Source organism: Sycon ciliatum, chromosome 5 (assembly GCF_964019385.1).
Source record: "Sycon ciliatum chromosome 5, ocSycCili1.1, whole genome shotgun sequence".
Lineage (NCBI taxonomy): Eukaryota > Metazoa > Porifera > Calcarea > Leucosolenida > Sycettidae > Sycon > Sycon ciliatum.
Window position 1 is genome coordinate 25,694,663 of NC_088647.1, and position 15,565 is coordinate 25,710,227.

At 48.4% G+C, this 15,565-nt stretch overlaps 1 protein-coding gene across 1 annotated transcript; it reads right to left on the bottom strand.

The window, feature by feature from the left end:
- Positions 1–6,285: 6,285 nt before the first annotated feature.
- On the bottom strand, positions 6,286–9,523 carry LOC135818168 (E3 ubiquitin-protein ligase TRIM45-like). Its single transcript, XM_065331512.1, has one exon. The coding sequence runs from the start codon at positions 9,118–9,120 to the stop codon at positions 7,258–7,260; it is 1,863 nt and encodes a 620-aa protein (XP_065187584.1). The 5' UTR covers positions 9,121–9,523; the 3' UTR covers positions 6,286–7,257.
- Between the last annotated feature and the right edge of the window lie 6,042 nt (positions 9,524–15,565).

Consider the following 15,565-nt stretch of genomic DNA (forward strand, 5'->3'; position numbering starts at 1 on the left):
TGAAAATGATGTCGTTGTATCGAAGGTGGCGATGTTGCCCACCCGGCTCTGAAATGAAAGACGTCGGAGTTCGTCATCTGCATCTTGAGCAACATCGCCAGATGAATCGCCTTCACGTAACTACATTGGCATTGCGTTCCTTTGGGGCTCAGGTTGGTGGTGCTATCGCCGGCAGGAGGAGTACTGTTTTCTGCATACGCACTCATCATCGTGTTGTTCCTCACACGAAAAGTTCAAAACAACGACGTACTTCCGTGCTCACAAAATAAAACTTAGATCCTCGTGGAAGAAGTCAAAAAGGTGAAAGCTCAGCTGCTTTTTATTTTGATTTGGCTGTGTAGCTGCACGTGGGTCTCTGCCTCTTTGGCATTCTCCTTCGGTACGACGTACCCATCTGTGTTACAGTTCAAAAGGCACACGTGCACCGTACATTGGAACAGCTAGCTCGATCGACGAGCACACGGGCTGGATTTCGTTTTTGACGACGAATGTACGCGTGGAGGTCAAGTCCGGCGTGACGTCACTCGGTACTTCGGGACAATTTTGGGCACCTTCTTTTCAAGTTTTCACCCACTTCCAGCCATCGCAGAGAAAAACGGATAACACCATCGTGATCAGGAGCCAAAGAACTACAAGATAAGACAAAGAATTTTTTTGGTGACAGTTCCCCTTTAAGCTCTTTTAAGAATAATACCCTTTTTTAGGCATAATTACCCCTTTCCCTTTTAAGGCATAGATGCCCTTTTCCCTTTTAGGCATAACACCCTTTTCCCTTTTAAGGCATAGATACTCTTTTCCCTTTTTAGGCATAACACCCTTTTCCCTTTTTAGGCATAACACCCTTTTCCCTTTTAGGTGTAAATACTCTCTTCCTTTTAAGGCATAACACCCTTTTCCCTTTAAGGCATAAATACCCTCTTCCTTTTAAAGGCATAAGACCATGTGCTTTGGCACAAGAGCACATGGAGCTATGTACAGTATTATGATTGTACTCTTGCTTGACAGGATAAGTTTATGTTTGTATACGCTTGGTATGGTGATCCTGTAAGCTTTTATGTTGTAGATTATAGTGATATATATAAGTAGTACACATCTTCTACATGTATATGGAGCTTTAGACACCCCCTCCCGGACTCCAGCACCCCTAGATTCTTAACTACTATTATACTATAATCTAGATGCTCTGGTTGGCTGGTTGAAGATCTCCCAGAGGCTTCAATCAGCCTGATAACCACGAGATTGGTCTAAGCATTTTCATTCGGGTACTGACTCAGATTCAGTTCACTTCCAGTTTTGGTTTCGCATTCTGATTCTGAAAGCTAATTCATTCGGATGCCGTTTCGGGCTCCCTTGCAAGTGTTCTATGAGTCCAGTGTCTGAGGAGTCCAGTACCCGTCAGAGGCCTTACTAATACAGTAGATTAGGCCTACAGCAGTGGTGGCAGCGGTGGGCACTCGTGCAAGTCGCTACCAGATGATGATCTACAAAAGTAGTGCCTACTAGTGCAAGTCGCTACCTAATGATGACTAATCTGCGGCAAGTCGCTATCAACTATGATTAAGTCTACAAGGTGTTGATGAAGCAACTACAGTTGTAGTCACAGGCTTAGTCTGTGCTGCTGTGTACCGTGATTTATGTCCTGCTGAACGAATGAAACCCTCCACCGTATCGCTGCTGCCGTGTTCTGGTATTTAATTGAAGTACTGTATTGCAATTGGTCAATGTGGAAATTCTGAGGGGTATCGTAGGCGACGCGTGTCATAGCGCAAGAGTCAGGTGCAGGCGTGAAGTTGCCAATTCTTCAGACTTGGGGCTATGCAGCAGCAGTTCCGGCATGAATGATATAAATAGAGCTGGGGACTTAAATGCCAAATCCACACATGCTCACACCATTACAAACACATACACCCACACTCTCTCCCTTTTCTCACATAGACATACACTCACACGCGCGTACACGGGCACACACACACTACTACTACTATGTACAGCTACCCTATCGGGCCACGCCGCTCCCAGAAGCGGGAGACAACGACAAGAAGAGAGAAGAGAAGAGAGAGAAATCGCAACACACACACACACACACACACACACACACATACACCTGGCCTGGTGTACAGCTGCCAAATGCTTGGCCACACCGCCCCCGAGACTGGGGAGAGTAAAAGAGAGAGTTCGAGAGAAGTCAGCACTGCCACTAGGAAGCTGCTCCGCCACGATGTCGTCCACGATTGCAATTGTGTCGCCGAAAGCCAGGAGCAGATTTAAAACAGCGATCACAGGTAGCGCAGTGCTTGTTGCAACACGGATGGCTGGTGATTGGTATGCGCTGGGGTGTGGGCGGTGATGCCGGGGCGGGTGTCGTGCACTTGTGCATAGCAAGTCCACCAGCACCACCGAAGGCAGGTATGGACTTGACATGCGTCCGGCTGTTCCGCTACAGGCAGCTGGCGAACAGTAGAACATTGCTGTCGTCCGAGTCCAGACACACACACACACACACACACAAACACACAAACACACACACACACACACACATTCTCTAAATCTCTCTCACACACACATTCATTCTCTAAATCTCGCTCTCACACGCACACACACACATTCATTCTCTAAATCTCACACACACACGCACACACATATTCATTCTCTAAATCTCACACACACACACACACACACACACACACATTCTCTAAATCACACACACACACCTGTCCTGTCCTGTCCTGTCCTGTTGACCCACTGCCTTTTAAAGGTTACGTGGTCCCATTGCGGGAGAGTTGAGTTGAGACACACACACACACACACACACACACATATATACACACACACACACACGCCTGCAGGCGCGCGTACGCCCACAATACTCATCCGTTCATTCTCACACCTACCGCACACATACTTCCCACCCGCACCTATCCAATCACCCACGCGCACTCTCTTTCACACGCATGCACACAAACCCCACTGACCTTTGACGCCCATCGCCATAGGCGATGATAGCGATGCTACAGCAGAAGCCATAGCAACTTGAGCTGGGATTGCACTATTCAACAGCTTGCAAGGCTGAAGAATTGACCGCCACTATTCAGCCTGGTCTACACCGCACAGCTATGAAGTGGCTTTTTTCTGGTCAGTGTATCCCTACGTTTTGGTCTTTTTTCATTTTTTTTGCACACACATCACACCACATACTTCGGCATGCACTGGCTGTTGGTAACCACCCAGGAGAATGAAAGAAAAGTCAGGAGGAGTCTCAGAAAGAGAAGAAAGACGTGTGTGACCTTAATCGTCGGGAATCGAACCCGCAACCTATCGATCGGAAATCGCTGCATATACCACTGCATCATATGGGACAAACACACACACACACACACACACACACACACACACACCTTGGTCCTTGGTAACACTGCCATCAAATGGTCACGTGTCCCCTGTGCAGGGGTCGACAGCACTGAGTTCAGCATTGGACCCAGAAACGCCGCTCTACTTCCTGGACAGGAAATTAGCACAGCTATGCAGGTCGAAACCACGGGATGACTTGCAGCAGCGACCGCAGCCGAGACAATGCGCTCTGCAGCAGGGCAGGGCAACCCGCTGTTTCCGGACCGAGTCTGCCGATGCCACAGCCGAGACCGACGCCACTTCAGCAGCCGAGTTGGAGAGACACTTATGCGAAGCTAGCCCGCCAGCACTCAAGAACCATCTCCCGCACGCATTACATAGTCGGCTGCCGGACTGCTCAGATATGGGCTTCCTCCTCTCGGCCAGGCACTTGTGGCGATTCTTGTATTTCTGGTGGGCGAAAGTACGCTGGCAAACATCGCAGAGCACAGAAGTGTCACGCTGAGCCGATCACGGTACTGGTTGAGCGGAATACGCACTGCGCCATTTCCCACGCTCCTGGGCGAGGTCGTACCATTCCGTGTGGTCGATGTTCACTGCGGAGAGGTCAGCTCTGACAGAGTCTCGCCACCGTTTCCGAGGACCGCAAGCCGGCCTCGGCGGAAGGAGCGCACCAAACAGGAGCTGGCGCGGAGTTCTATCGCCGTCCATCCTAGCACACACACACACACACACACACACACACGCACGCACACACACACACACACACACACACAAAATAGGCAGCGAGACTACCAGCTAGATTCACGTGACCTTGCGGACAAAGTTACGGAGGTAGAACTTGTTTTCATGACGATACTTGGACACAAGCTCTGACCTCTTGTTGATGGAGCGGGTCTTGTCGGCACAGGCAATTTCTAGCTTCTCGACCAGACACAGGTTGCAGCGCTTCGAGATGTTAGAGTATGATGCGGCTCTCCTCACAACGGACCACCTGATACTGTAAGGTTTGTTTTCATCCTTCAGTCTCCAGATATGTCTGGTCAGTCTCGTTGCAGTCTCATGCTTCTGGTGGCGAATGGTATGTTGATGACCATTGAATCGTGTCTTGAATGTCCCTTCAGAGAGAGAGTGCGGGTGTATGTGTGTGTAATGGTGTGGGCATGTGTGGATTTGGCATTTAAGTCCCCAGCTCTATTCTATATCATTTCATGACGCCGGAACTGCTGCTGCTGCATAGCCCCAAGTCTGAAGACTTGGCAACTTCACGCCTGCACCTGACTCTTGCGCTATGACACACGTCGCCTATGATACCCCTCAGAATTTCCCACCTTGCTCCCCTTATGTTCTGGCTGCCCGTTTTGGATCCATCAGTAGTAATACGTGAAACTCAGAGTTGTAACAAAGCTTCCAATCTCTCTCTTGTGTACAAGGCTCTACCCTACATGGGTATGGGAGCACTCTTCGGACAGTGAAGCACACCACTTGACTACGTAGTACATTTCTTATTATGAACATGTACATGTATCGTTGGTAAAGGAGCACTTTCACAGTTGCTATCTTCTTCCCTTTCATACTTTCATTCTTCAAATATTGTATACTACTTTCGCTGTTATCTGGTGTTCACGAGGTGTTTGTCGCGCTGGAAATGGAGCGTCTCTGTAAGTTTGTATCCCTGGTGATGTTTGTGCCTGGAGAGCACTATTATAAGTGGTGCTCTTCAGGCACAATCTTCCTCAGCCTACTCAAGCTCAACTAATGAGGGGTGAATTCCCCGAAACATTGTGTATTGAGCAGGGAGTGGTGCTTTCTTGCAGGTTTGCCGAGTCGAAGGTTCGATGGACTTCTCGTGTGCTCTGGATGGCAGTCGTCAGTCAGTCAAGTGTCAAGTAAAGTCGGCGGAATAGCGCGAGCTCCGGTGTGGGGAGCAAACCCTTTCTTACTTTCGTTTGTGGTAGGAATCAGAGAGTCAATCTCTGATGAGAAGGCAGTTCTGCCTATGCTTTAAGTGAATTGAAATTAAAGAATACAACAGCAACAACAACAGAAAGAAGCCATGAACAGTTTTTCACTGTCAGAGACCGTTGTGCAGCAGTTGGCTTACTTGAAACTCATTGTGGTGATTCTTTCCTGATGATAGCCACGAGAAAATGTTTGATATGCCGCATCCCTGCGCCCAGTGCCCAGACCGATAAATCACTACGAGCGGCAACTAGCCAAATGAAAATTGATACAAAGTGCTCACAGAAAATGCCTAGCTCTTTATCATCCAAGTGAGCTATGCTCGCAAACCAAATTAATAATGTGCAGCAGATACAGTCAAATACACAAGTAAAGTGAAAGAATTTTGCAGTTGCCGCTAAAGCAAAGCAACACCGACCAATAATGCATTGCAAGACTATGTTATTACATTATAACAAGAAAAAGTGTAATGTGACATGTACAGTGGATGATGTAATTCTATTAGATAAAACTATGGAAACCGCAAGAATTTAGGTTGTCATAGCAGTCAAAGTGGAAGTTCTTATAGTTGATTAGCGACCACTTCAGCATGGCAAATCATTAGACACGTCACAATTGATGTGGACACATCTACTTCAGCTCAGAAACTTAGGTGTGTGTGTGGGGGGGGGGGGGCTGGGATAGGGTTGTGTATGTGTGTGTGTGGGGGGGGGGGGGAGCTGGGTTAGGGTTGTGTATGTGTGTGTGTGTGTGCGCTTGTCTTTACGGTTGCTTGTCCACACACTAGCAACACGACTCTGACTGAGTTCCTGAGGCGAAAACGCATGAGGAATATGACCGTCATTGAGGAATCAAGGTGCCGTGTTCGGCCGAAAATCCCTATGTGTGAGTTATCCCAAGCCCGTTTGCACAAAGTATATGTGCACCTCTTGGTCATTCCACTCAGGTATACCTCAGACCCAACGTACAGAGAAATCAGCGTGGCGGAGCACAAAGGTCCGATATAGTAAAAGTAGAAATGCAAAGGATAGGTAAGAAACTGCAATGCAAAAACCCGGCTCAAGCGGACAAGTCCCCTTGAGCGGTAATGTAAACTCTCTAATAAACTCAACTCTACAACTCTACTGCACTCAACTGACACACTCTACTCCAGTCAGCAAACTTATACCGCTGAAGTCTATATAGGAAGCAGCTGCGAAGAGAAGCATAGAGCAGGCAGCAGCAAACAGAGCGCGAGTAAAGTCAGCAGGAGCGAGTGGAACGTTGGTGCAAGGAAACTGTAATACTATAAACGTGCAATGGAAACAGGCAGATCGCGCAGACGGAAAGACAAGACGATCGATTACAGTTCTGTGGTAAGGGCAAGTCTAGGCAACACGTTGAGGAGTGTCAGCAGGATGTGACTATAGGAATGATTAGGAGTAGAACATATCTAAACACATGACTCCATCTTCTAGTAACGTACATCATGTGTACCTATGCTACTGTCCTAATTATTATGCATAGTCATGGTTTCAGCATTAGGGTACATAACTGCTACATGTAAATGGTTACGAGCATTACTGTGTACGCAGGGTCCTCACAAGGACATTGCAGCGATGGAAAAGGCTAGGGAAAACAAACAAACATGAAGAGCCAGTGCGTGGGATAAAATACAGGCAGTAAACGTACAAGCAGATATCACGAGATATACTGGGGTAAAACAACAGAACAATGTGAGCAAGACATCCAGCAACATAGAAATATCTAATAAAGCAGACAATTCCTATTCTGTCATCAGTCTATACTGTGTAGTCACTGTAGCCGGAGACTACTAACGAAAACGATACTTCACAAAACATACACGTAACTTGATTACCAGCATTGCCGCAACAAGTCCATCCTGACAAGCATCCTGTGCTCGTATTACTACAGATTAGGCCATAGCCAGCGGATCAGTAATGGGATTCAATGGACTATTGTCACTTGATCACCCGTCTCTCTCAACGATACATACCAGCATAGGTTACTGGTTGGGATGTTGCGCAACACTTCAGTTACACCGGTACGATGATGCAGTCCGGTCAGGCTATGATCATCATGGTTTAATGTCAATGTGATCAAATCATTTCTCTTCCAGGGCTGGCCTAGAGCACCACCACCACGAGAGGTACTATCAGCACTGTAACCACACCAACCGTACACTTCACCCTGTGTGCTATGTACCCAATCCAGTACTGGACTAGACGATGCACATAAATATACACAGATACAGGAATAGTGTATGACATCTATACGTAGCTGTATAGCACTACTACCGCACTGCTCCTGTATCGGTGAGCTACACACTGAACGCCAGCTCCAGCCGGTCGACGACCTACGGATGGTTCGGTTGTTGTTACTGATGTGGATATGCTTATCACAGCGGTCGATATCAAACACAGGTACAGGTGCCGACTGAGCAGGTGCTGGTAGAACAACACTGAACTTCACTTGACTACCTTTCAGAGGAACACCGGCAATCGTGGTGGAAACAGCGTATTCGCCGGCTGCAGCAGGACGGCATTTAGTCACCAGATGTCCAGTGGATGATTGCTGTAGGGGCTCACACTGGACTGTCTTGCCGTCCGGATTTGTCACACAAACTCCTACATCGATCTTCCTCAGCTGGTCTTGGCTGATAGTAGCAGCATCGGAAAGGTGCTTCATCTCTATGTCGATCTCAACATCACTGCCCATCTTACGATTGCCTGAGCAACGCACTTTGTTCTTTGCTGCGTCAACACAAAGACCAGCTTTGCTGATGGCAGCCACAAGATCACGTGTGTCGCTTGCCGCAAAGACGATGCCGCTCACAACACATGGCTCAGCATTACTCTTGCCAACCGCCGCTGCACTGGTCAAGGCTGTCACTAGCCAAGACGACATGCGCACAAAATCCACACTGTCCTGGCAAGCATCCAGCATGCCTCTCACCACCTCCGTTTGCGACACACTGCCCTGCAGCCTAGCGAGTTGCTTCTCCAGAGGTCCCAGTGCCTGACTTTGAAGATCATCAAGTTCATTCAGAACACTGGTTTCTCGTTTCTGAATAGTTTCTACCAGAGAACGGAAAAATAGCACGGCCTCTTCTGATGCAAGCTCTATCTGATCATGAAGGCTACGAATGGTGGACTGTACTTTCTGAATGGAGCTCTCCAGAACGCCATCACTCTCAGACACACAGCTCAACAACAAATCATTCACTGACGCTCTCATCTTCTCTGCTGCAGCATTGATAGACACAAGATCTTGTTTGTGTGGCTCATGTTTTCCAGTACCAATGCATCGCTCACATAACAGCTTCTTACACTTTGTGCAGAACTTGGTCAGGATACTGCTTGAGTGCAGTGCACAGTGATGCTGCGATTGAGTAGCTGAAGCAGCAGTAGCGGTCTCAGCAGTCTCAGTGCCTGCTTCAGTCAATGCAAGTACCTCATGACCATGTGTAGCTCGGGAGAGCTTGTGTCCTTCGGTGTGTACACTGCACAGATGACTGCTGCATGTTGCACAGCGCGAAACAGCCACTTTTACATCCATACATTCGTCACACGACACTGCAGACTTCTGCTCTGCACCACTACCCTCTACATTGGCATAACTGTCTGGCAAAGACAACGTGGAAGAAAGGCCAGCTTGCAATGGTGTCGACGTCCTGCACTTCGGACACGTAATGGAGCCATCTTCATCAACATTCTGCTCAAGGCACGATATGCACAGAGAGTGGAGGCACTGGACCAGTTTAATCCTCTTGTTTTCACAGCCACACGCTACACAGGTCACAGGAGGCATGGCTCAAGCATGAATTATTCTCTAGTCCAACACACTCGGCTTCTCACAACTTGCTTTCTCAACAATCAAGCTGGCAAAGGGACACTGCAACGTCTCTGGGATCACAAATACAGCACGAGAAATCTCGAGAAGAAAATAACACTCGCACCAGGCGGTGAACACAGAGATAAAAGTGGCGTGTCAGTAGTAGATGTAGCTCTGCACAGCAGTCTAGTGCAATGTAGGCTACACACAGCATGTACACATGCAGACAGTTGTACTCTCACTGCATGTACTTTTCAGAGATTGCATGACAAGCTGAGCTGGCCCCAAGGCTGGCCAGGTCTGTCATGACAGGTAGCACAGACTTTGCTGTCAATGTACCTGCACCCACCCTGCACTGAACCATGACATTCCCATTCTGTTATAGTCCACCAAACACCATACTGTCATGTACAGTGCATTGCATCACACAGCCTGTCTATAGCACCACTACCACTGACCACCCCCCCCCCCCCATTCACACAGAAAATAATGAGTTACTTACTTGAAGAGCACTGAAAAGAGAGTTTCCCATGATGAAGGCAGAGACCTCCTGCAGTGAAAAACAATCAAAAGTGTCCCTTCCATATTCACCTTTGATATTTCTGACCTACCCAAGTTGGGTGTTTTGCCTTGCTGCCTCAAATTGTAGTTAGACCGCACTTGCTGCCTCAAATTGTAGTTAGACCGCAGTGCCAATACATTTACTGGTCTCGCCTTCGTCCTATAAGAGGCGACGTTCTCTGTTGCCGCGGGACTTAGCTTGTGCACATTATCACTGTGCTCACCTTCCCCTCTTTCCTCATTTACTGAGCCATGAACCTTTCAAGTTGGAAAGCTGTTGGTTTGCTCACTGGAGATGTGTTGGAGCTAGGTCTCAGGTCGTTGAATGTCTCCTCAGTTTCCCTCTCAGTTTTCTGCCCAGTTATCACACTTTCTGACTGCCTACTGTAAAACCGGGAATTTTTGCTGGTGATACTCTCCTTGTCGGGTGTGGATACCGTCCTCCAGACAAGCCAGTGCCGTACTGGGACTCTCTTCAAGAGAACATAGAAACTGCTATGGAAGGCCCTCAGGCATCTACCGTTCTCATTGGAGACTTCAACATTGATTACAGCTGTGAGAACTCTCCGAACGCACAACATCTGCACCGAGTACTATCCAGTAGTAATCTTCGGAATTATGTCACCTCACCAACTCGTGTCACGAGCCACACGGCTTCAACCATAGATCTGTTTCTGTCAAATACACCCATTTCTGGTGCCTGTGAAACGATTTACGGAGATATTAGCGACCATTTCGCCATCCTTGCACACTTGCCTGTAAACCAGACAGGGGTAAACCGAACATCACAACCCGGACAGAGTCGCCGTATCCACACCATCGACTGGGAGAAGTTTCAGACTGATCTGTGTGTCCACTTTCATCAATTCCCTCGGAACGGCACGATAAATGACATGACAGGTGCATTCACGTCTGCTATTATGGAAACACTAGATGAGCACGCCCCCTTGGTGGCGAGGCGCAAGCGTGGTCGCCGTATCTGTCCTTGGTTAACTGAGGAGTTGGTATCTGCAGTACGGCACCGCAACAGGCTACACCATCGACTCATGAAGGATCAAGCCAATGAGGTGCTTCGTGAGCAACATCGGCTCGCCAGAGCTTTTGCCAGGAAGCTTGACCGAAAGCTTCGTAACCTGTACTTCGTAAACCAGTGCAACACACCTGATCAGCGGAAACTTTGGTCAGCAATGAACACAGTCACAGGGCGACGGAAGGAACGTCAAGTACCTCAGGTTTCTGTTGAGGATCTCGGCCAGGTCTTCGGTGAAATTGTCAATGACCCAAGCAGACCACAGAATCTGCACCCGCCACTTGGGCCAATGCCAGCCAACAGTCTTCACGTCTTCAAACCTGTAAGTGTTGCAGATGTTGAAAAGTGTCTTAAAGCTGTGGATCCATTCAAAGCTGCCGGCAGTGACTCTGTACCTGGAATTGTCCTGCGGCAATGTGCAAATGTGCTTGCTCCTCCACTTTCCTGTATCATTAATAGTTCACTACAGAGTGGTGTTGTGCCCACCACGTTCAAGCACTCCCACATCAGTCCCCTGCATAAAGCCGGAGACCGCTCATCAGCCCGCAACTACAGACCTGTATCCTTACTCCCTGTACAGCAATGATTTATACCCGATGACTCAATTTGCATATCGACCCCGCCATTCAACAGAAGATGCCTTGGTACTAGCAGTGAATCGCTGGCTACTAGCGAAATCCGAGCGCAAGTACACCGGTTTGGTTATGATTGATATGTCGAAGGCGTTTGATCGTGTACAACATGAGAGGTTGGTTAATGAACTGTACGCCCTAGGCATTGGAGGAGCACCCCTACACTGGTTCTGTGACTACCTCAGTGGCAGGTCACAGCAAGTGAGGGTGCAGGACAGCTTGTCTTGTTCTGTTGGCTGTACGCGTGGTGTTCCGCAAGGGAGCGTTCTTGGACCCATTCTCTTTGTGTTGTACACCCGTAATCTGCACACAGCACTTCCTGCAACTGTCAATCACCAAGAATTTGCTGACGATATAATCCTTGATTTCTCCCATCCTGACTTAGATTTTGTTGGCAGAACTCTGACGAGAGCAGTAACTGATATCTCCCGATGGCTTGAAGACATCGGCCTCGTAATGAATGCCAGCAAGACTCAGGTCATGTTCGTTCAGCCTCGTGGCGCAGCCATTGCCACACCCGATGTTTTCTGCAACAACGAGCAACGGGAGGTCACGGCCACCGCAAAATACCTTGGTGTGATCGTTGACGACCAATTGTCATGGAGGCCACATGTCGACTATGTGTCACGTAGAACTGCACAAACCATAGGGCAATTGTGGAGACACGGGCGTTCACTAACGCTTAGAGCTCGACGGTCGTGGTACACCAGTATGGTAAACAGCCAGCTGTGTTATGCTTCAGCAGCATTCTACCCAAGCCTCACAGCTCAGCTTCTCGACCGTTTGGGGAAGATCAGCAAGGCTGGAGTCAGAGCTGTGTTTCAGCTCCCTCGTCAAACACCGACCGCTCCTCTTATTTCTAGATTAAATATTTCCCCACTGATCCACCATTTTAAGCTCAAGATTGTTGTTTTTGTTCATAGATGTCTTGCTTCCAATGCAAGCATGCTATTTTCGCCTTTCTTTCTGTTGATCGCTGAACCTGGTCTTGAGCAAAGCACACGCCGTGTTACACGTGGCCAGGTCTCACGTCTTCTCCAAATTCCATTCGTTCGTGGACCAGCATCTCGTGCGTCCATGCAATTCGTGGGCAGCGTGTATTGGAACAGGCTTCCGGCAAATATTCGTTGCCATGAAGATATTCTGGGTTTCAAAGCCCTGCTGTGCCCAGATGTTCTTGACATGCTTTCTCTGTCTTAACTCATTCGTCAGACATGTGCATTTTGATCTTTTGGTTTGGTCTCTAATCGACAAACTGACTTTTCTCCTCAAATACTTCAACTTCTCTATTTCTATTTCATACATCTTTTTTTTTTTTTTTTTTTTTTTTATTTACTTGAAAAAGCACATAACCACCAGGAAAGCTGACAAAGAAAAAGAGTAAGAAAAGACAGATAAAAAGAGAGCTGAGAGAGAGAGAGAGTTGGGGTACGGTTAGGGGAGGACTAGACATTGAATGGTGGTCGCCACAGTCACAGATAGTAGCAGTGCTGGTGAGGCTACAGGCACTCCACTGACCATTAGGTCTCAGTATCGCCATGCCGGTAACGCACCAAGAGACAAAAACGGAAGAAAATCTGAAGCGCAATACATGAATGGTAATTACAATATAGGTAATAGGGAGAGTGGTGACCAAGAGAGGACAGTATAGACCGTTAGTATGGGGTGCTTCAATGCACATCCCCAAACCAAGAGGTGCGATCTGGAAAGAACAGTGAGACGATCAACATGATGGGCTTCAAAGCACGTCCCAAGACCATGGCTGGTCTGAAATGTGTTTGTTGACACCTTTTTTAAAAGCTGTGAGTGGAGAGTGATTGGCCAGACGGGGAAAGACGTCCTCGGGGAGGCTGTTCCACAATTCAAGGAAACAGTACGGGAAGGAACGTCGAAGGTAATCGGGACTGGTGCCGGGGGTGGTGTTTAAGAGCTGTTCCCGGTGCTGGTGCTGAGCATAGTGCTGCTGGCGGGTTCGAACAGTATCGGCCCGTGGTTTTGGGGGAGGGCGCATGCGTGTCAGACGGGGTGGGCCCTTGCAGTTAACTACCTTGTAGAGATAGGACAGCCCTGCGACCGTCCGTCTGGCCCGCAGACTCTGGAGGACGGTGGTGGGTCCAATCATCTGCATGGCCTTGCGCTGTGCTGTGTCCAACTTCCCAAGGTGGGTCTGGGCAGCACCAAGCCAGGCTAGTGGGGCATACTCAAATATGGGCCTTACAAAGCCCTTATAGACGGTTAGGCGTCCAGCAGCATCCAGGATGGGGGCTGCCTTCCGCATGAAATGGAGGCGTTGATGTGCGCGCACAGAAAGCTGGTGGAGGTGGGCGCTGAAGTTGAGCTTCTCGTCGAACACCACCCCAAGGAGCTTCAACTGGCTGCTGACAGGAACAGGGGTGCCAAGGAATTGGACAGGGGGGAAGTCTAGAGGGGCAAGCTTCCTGGTCACGGACATCAGCTGTGACTTAGAGGGCTCAAAGGTAACCCTCCAAGTACTTCCCCAGGCTTCCAGCTGGTTTACGGCTGTCTGAAGTGCAGCTGCGGCGGCCTCTGTGGTCTGTTTCGTTTATTTCTTACTCTTTTCTTTCTATCTTTTTCTTTTCTTTCCCTTGTCATTTAATCACTGTCACTCACATACAAATACCGTCATAAAATATAAAACGCAAGTTTTTCTCATCTTTTTCTTTTTCTTGTTTTTCAGTAGCTTTAGCATGTTCATTCACATTCTTCATCATTTGTGAGAACTAGACCTGGTCTAGTGAGAAGGCATTCTACTGCCTGTAATTCTGGTGAAGTAAAATAAAGTAACAACAACAACAACAAATGCTTGCAATTGGCTTTTTAAAATTTTGAAATTTTTTCCCGGGGGAATTTTTTCCATGGCCGCCCCACCTCCAAAGTCGTTCCGATGCGCCTGAAGACTAGTGTGAACGCTCAGAACTAAAAAAAAAGAAAAGCGTACCATCAAGCTCGTAGTCGTACATCAACGCAAGCACGCAATCATACTGCCTAACACGTGCTCCTGGGTGCCCAAATCACCTGGTCACCACGCCAGCAGGCGACAACTTTCACACCAAGGTTCAACTCGAGTTCAACTCGAGTGACAGGAGTGCACCCAAAAAAGGTCAAACAGGCTAGTAAGTAAATTAGTCGTACCCTTCAGGCACGGTGACCAGGTGACTGGCGTACGCAGGAGCACGTGACCGCTTCTTCAACCATGTTCGATTGGGAATAAAGGAGGAACGCTGCATCGCAGCCTTTTCGGACCAAAACCAATCGACTCAGCGTCCAAAAGACTACAACATATGGGCCAATCGTGGTCATCCATGCTTTTATAAGAATGAAATGGCGCTTTTAGTGACATTTTGCATACAAATCCTCATCTAGTAGGGCGCAGTCACCCAGTTTCGGTGGAAGTGCGCGAGTTCGATTGGGATTCAAGTAGGAAGGGCGCGTCTCAGCTTCCTCGGACCACGACCATTCGACTCAGCACCCCGAAGACTACAACTGGTGAAATTTTAATTTTTGCCTTAACTTCCCCTTTAAAGAGGCACTCCGGCTTCATTTTCCACGTGACAAGGAGGTAAGCGTTCCATGGTGCACAGAAGACTGCACGTGCAACAAAAACAATTCAACAAAGTCAAAAATAAACCCCAAAGAACCACACGCACAACAGCTGAGTCTTCAGGCTCGGCGGACGTGGTACCTTGCTATGATCCAGGCGAAGCTGTGCTACGCCGCAAACTCTTTCTACCCCTCTCTCACTGCTTTGGGCCCGGTACGGCTTGAGAGATTAGCGAAGGCTGGCATCCGCACAGTCTCGCGTTTGCATGACCCCGTCTCTACCCAGCCCCTGTGCGAGAGACTTCGGTAATCTACCATTGAGCAGCTCTGCCGTTAGAAAGTCCTTGTCTTCGTCTTCCATTGTCTTCACGCTCTCACCAGTCAACTGTTTTCGTCATTCTACACACCTATTGCCCCCGATCTGGTCGACCACGAACGCAGAGCTACCCGTGGACAGATGACGCGACTTCTGCACGTCCCTTTCCTTCCAGGGCCTGTGTGACGATTGATCGTCCATTCGCTTCCGGGGTGCCATTCTGTGGAATGAGTTGCTTCCTGATGTTCGCCTCGTTGTGCGCAAAGATGAATTTAAGTTAAGGGTCTGAATTTATAATCTATGTAAATACGTGTAGCGTTC

What these genes read in the sequence shown, in the direction of transcription:
- LOC135818168 (XM_065331512.1), bottom strand. Translation starts at nt 9,120, where the DNA reads ATGCCTCCTGTGACCTGTGTAGCGTGTGGCTGTGAAAACAAGAGGATT.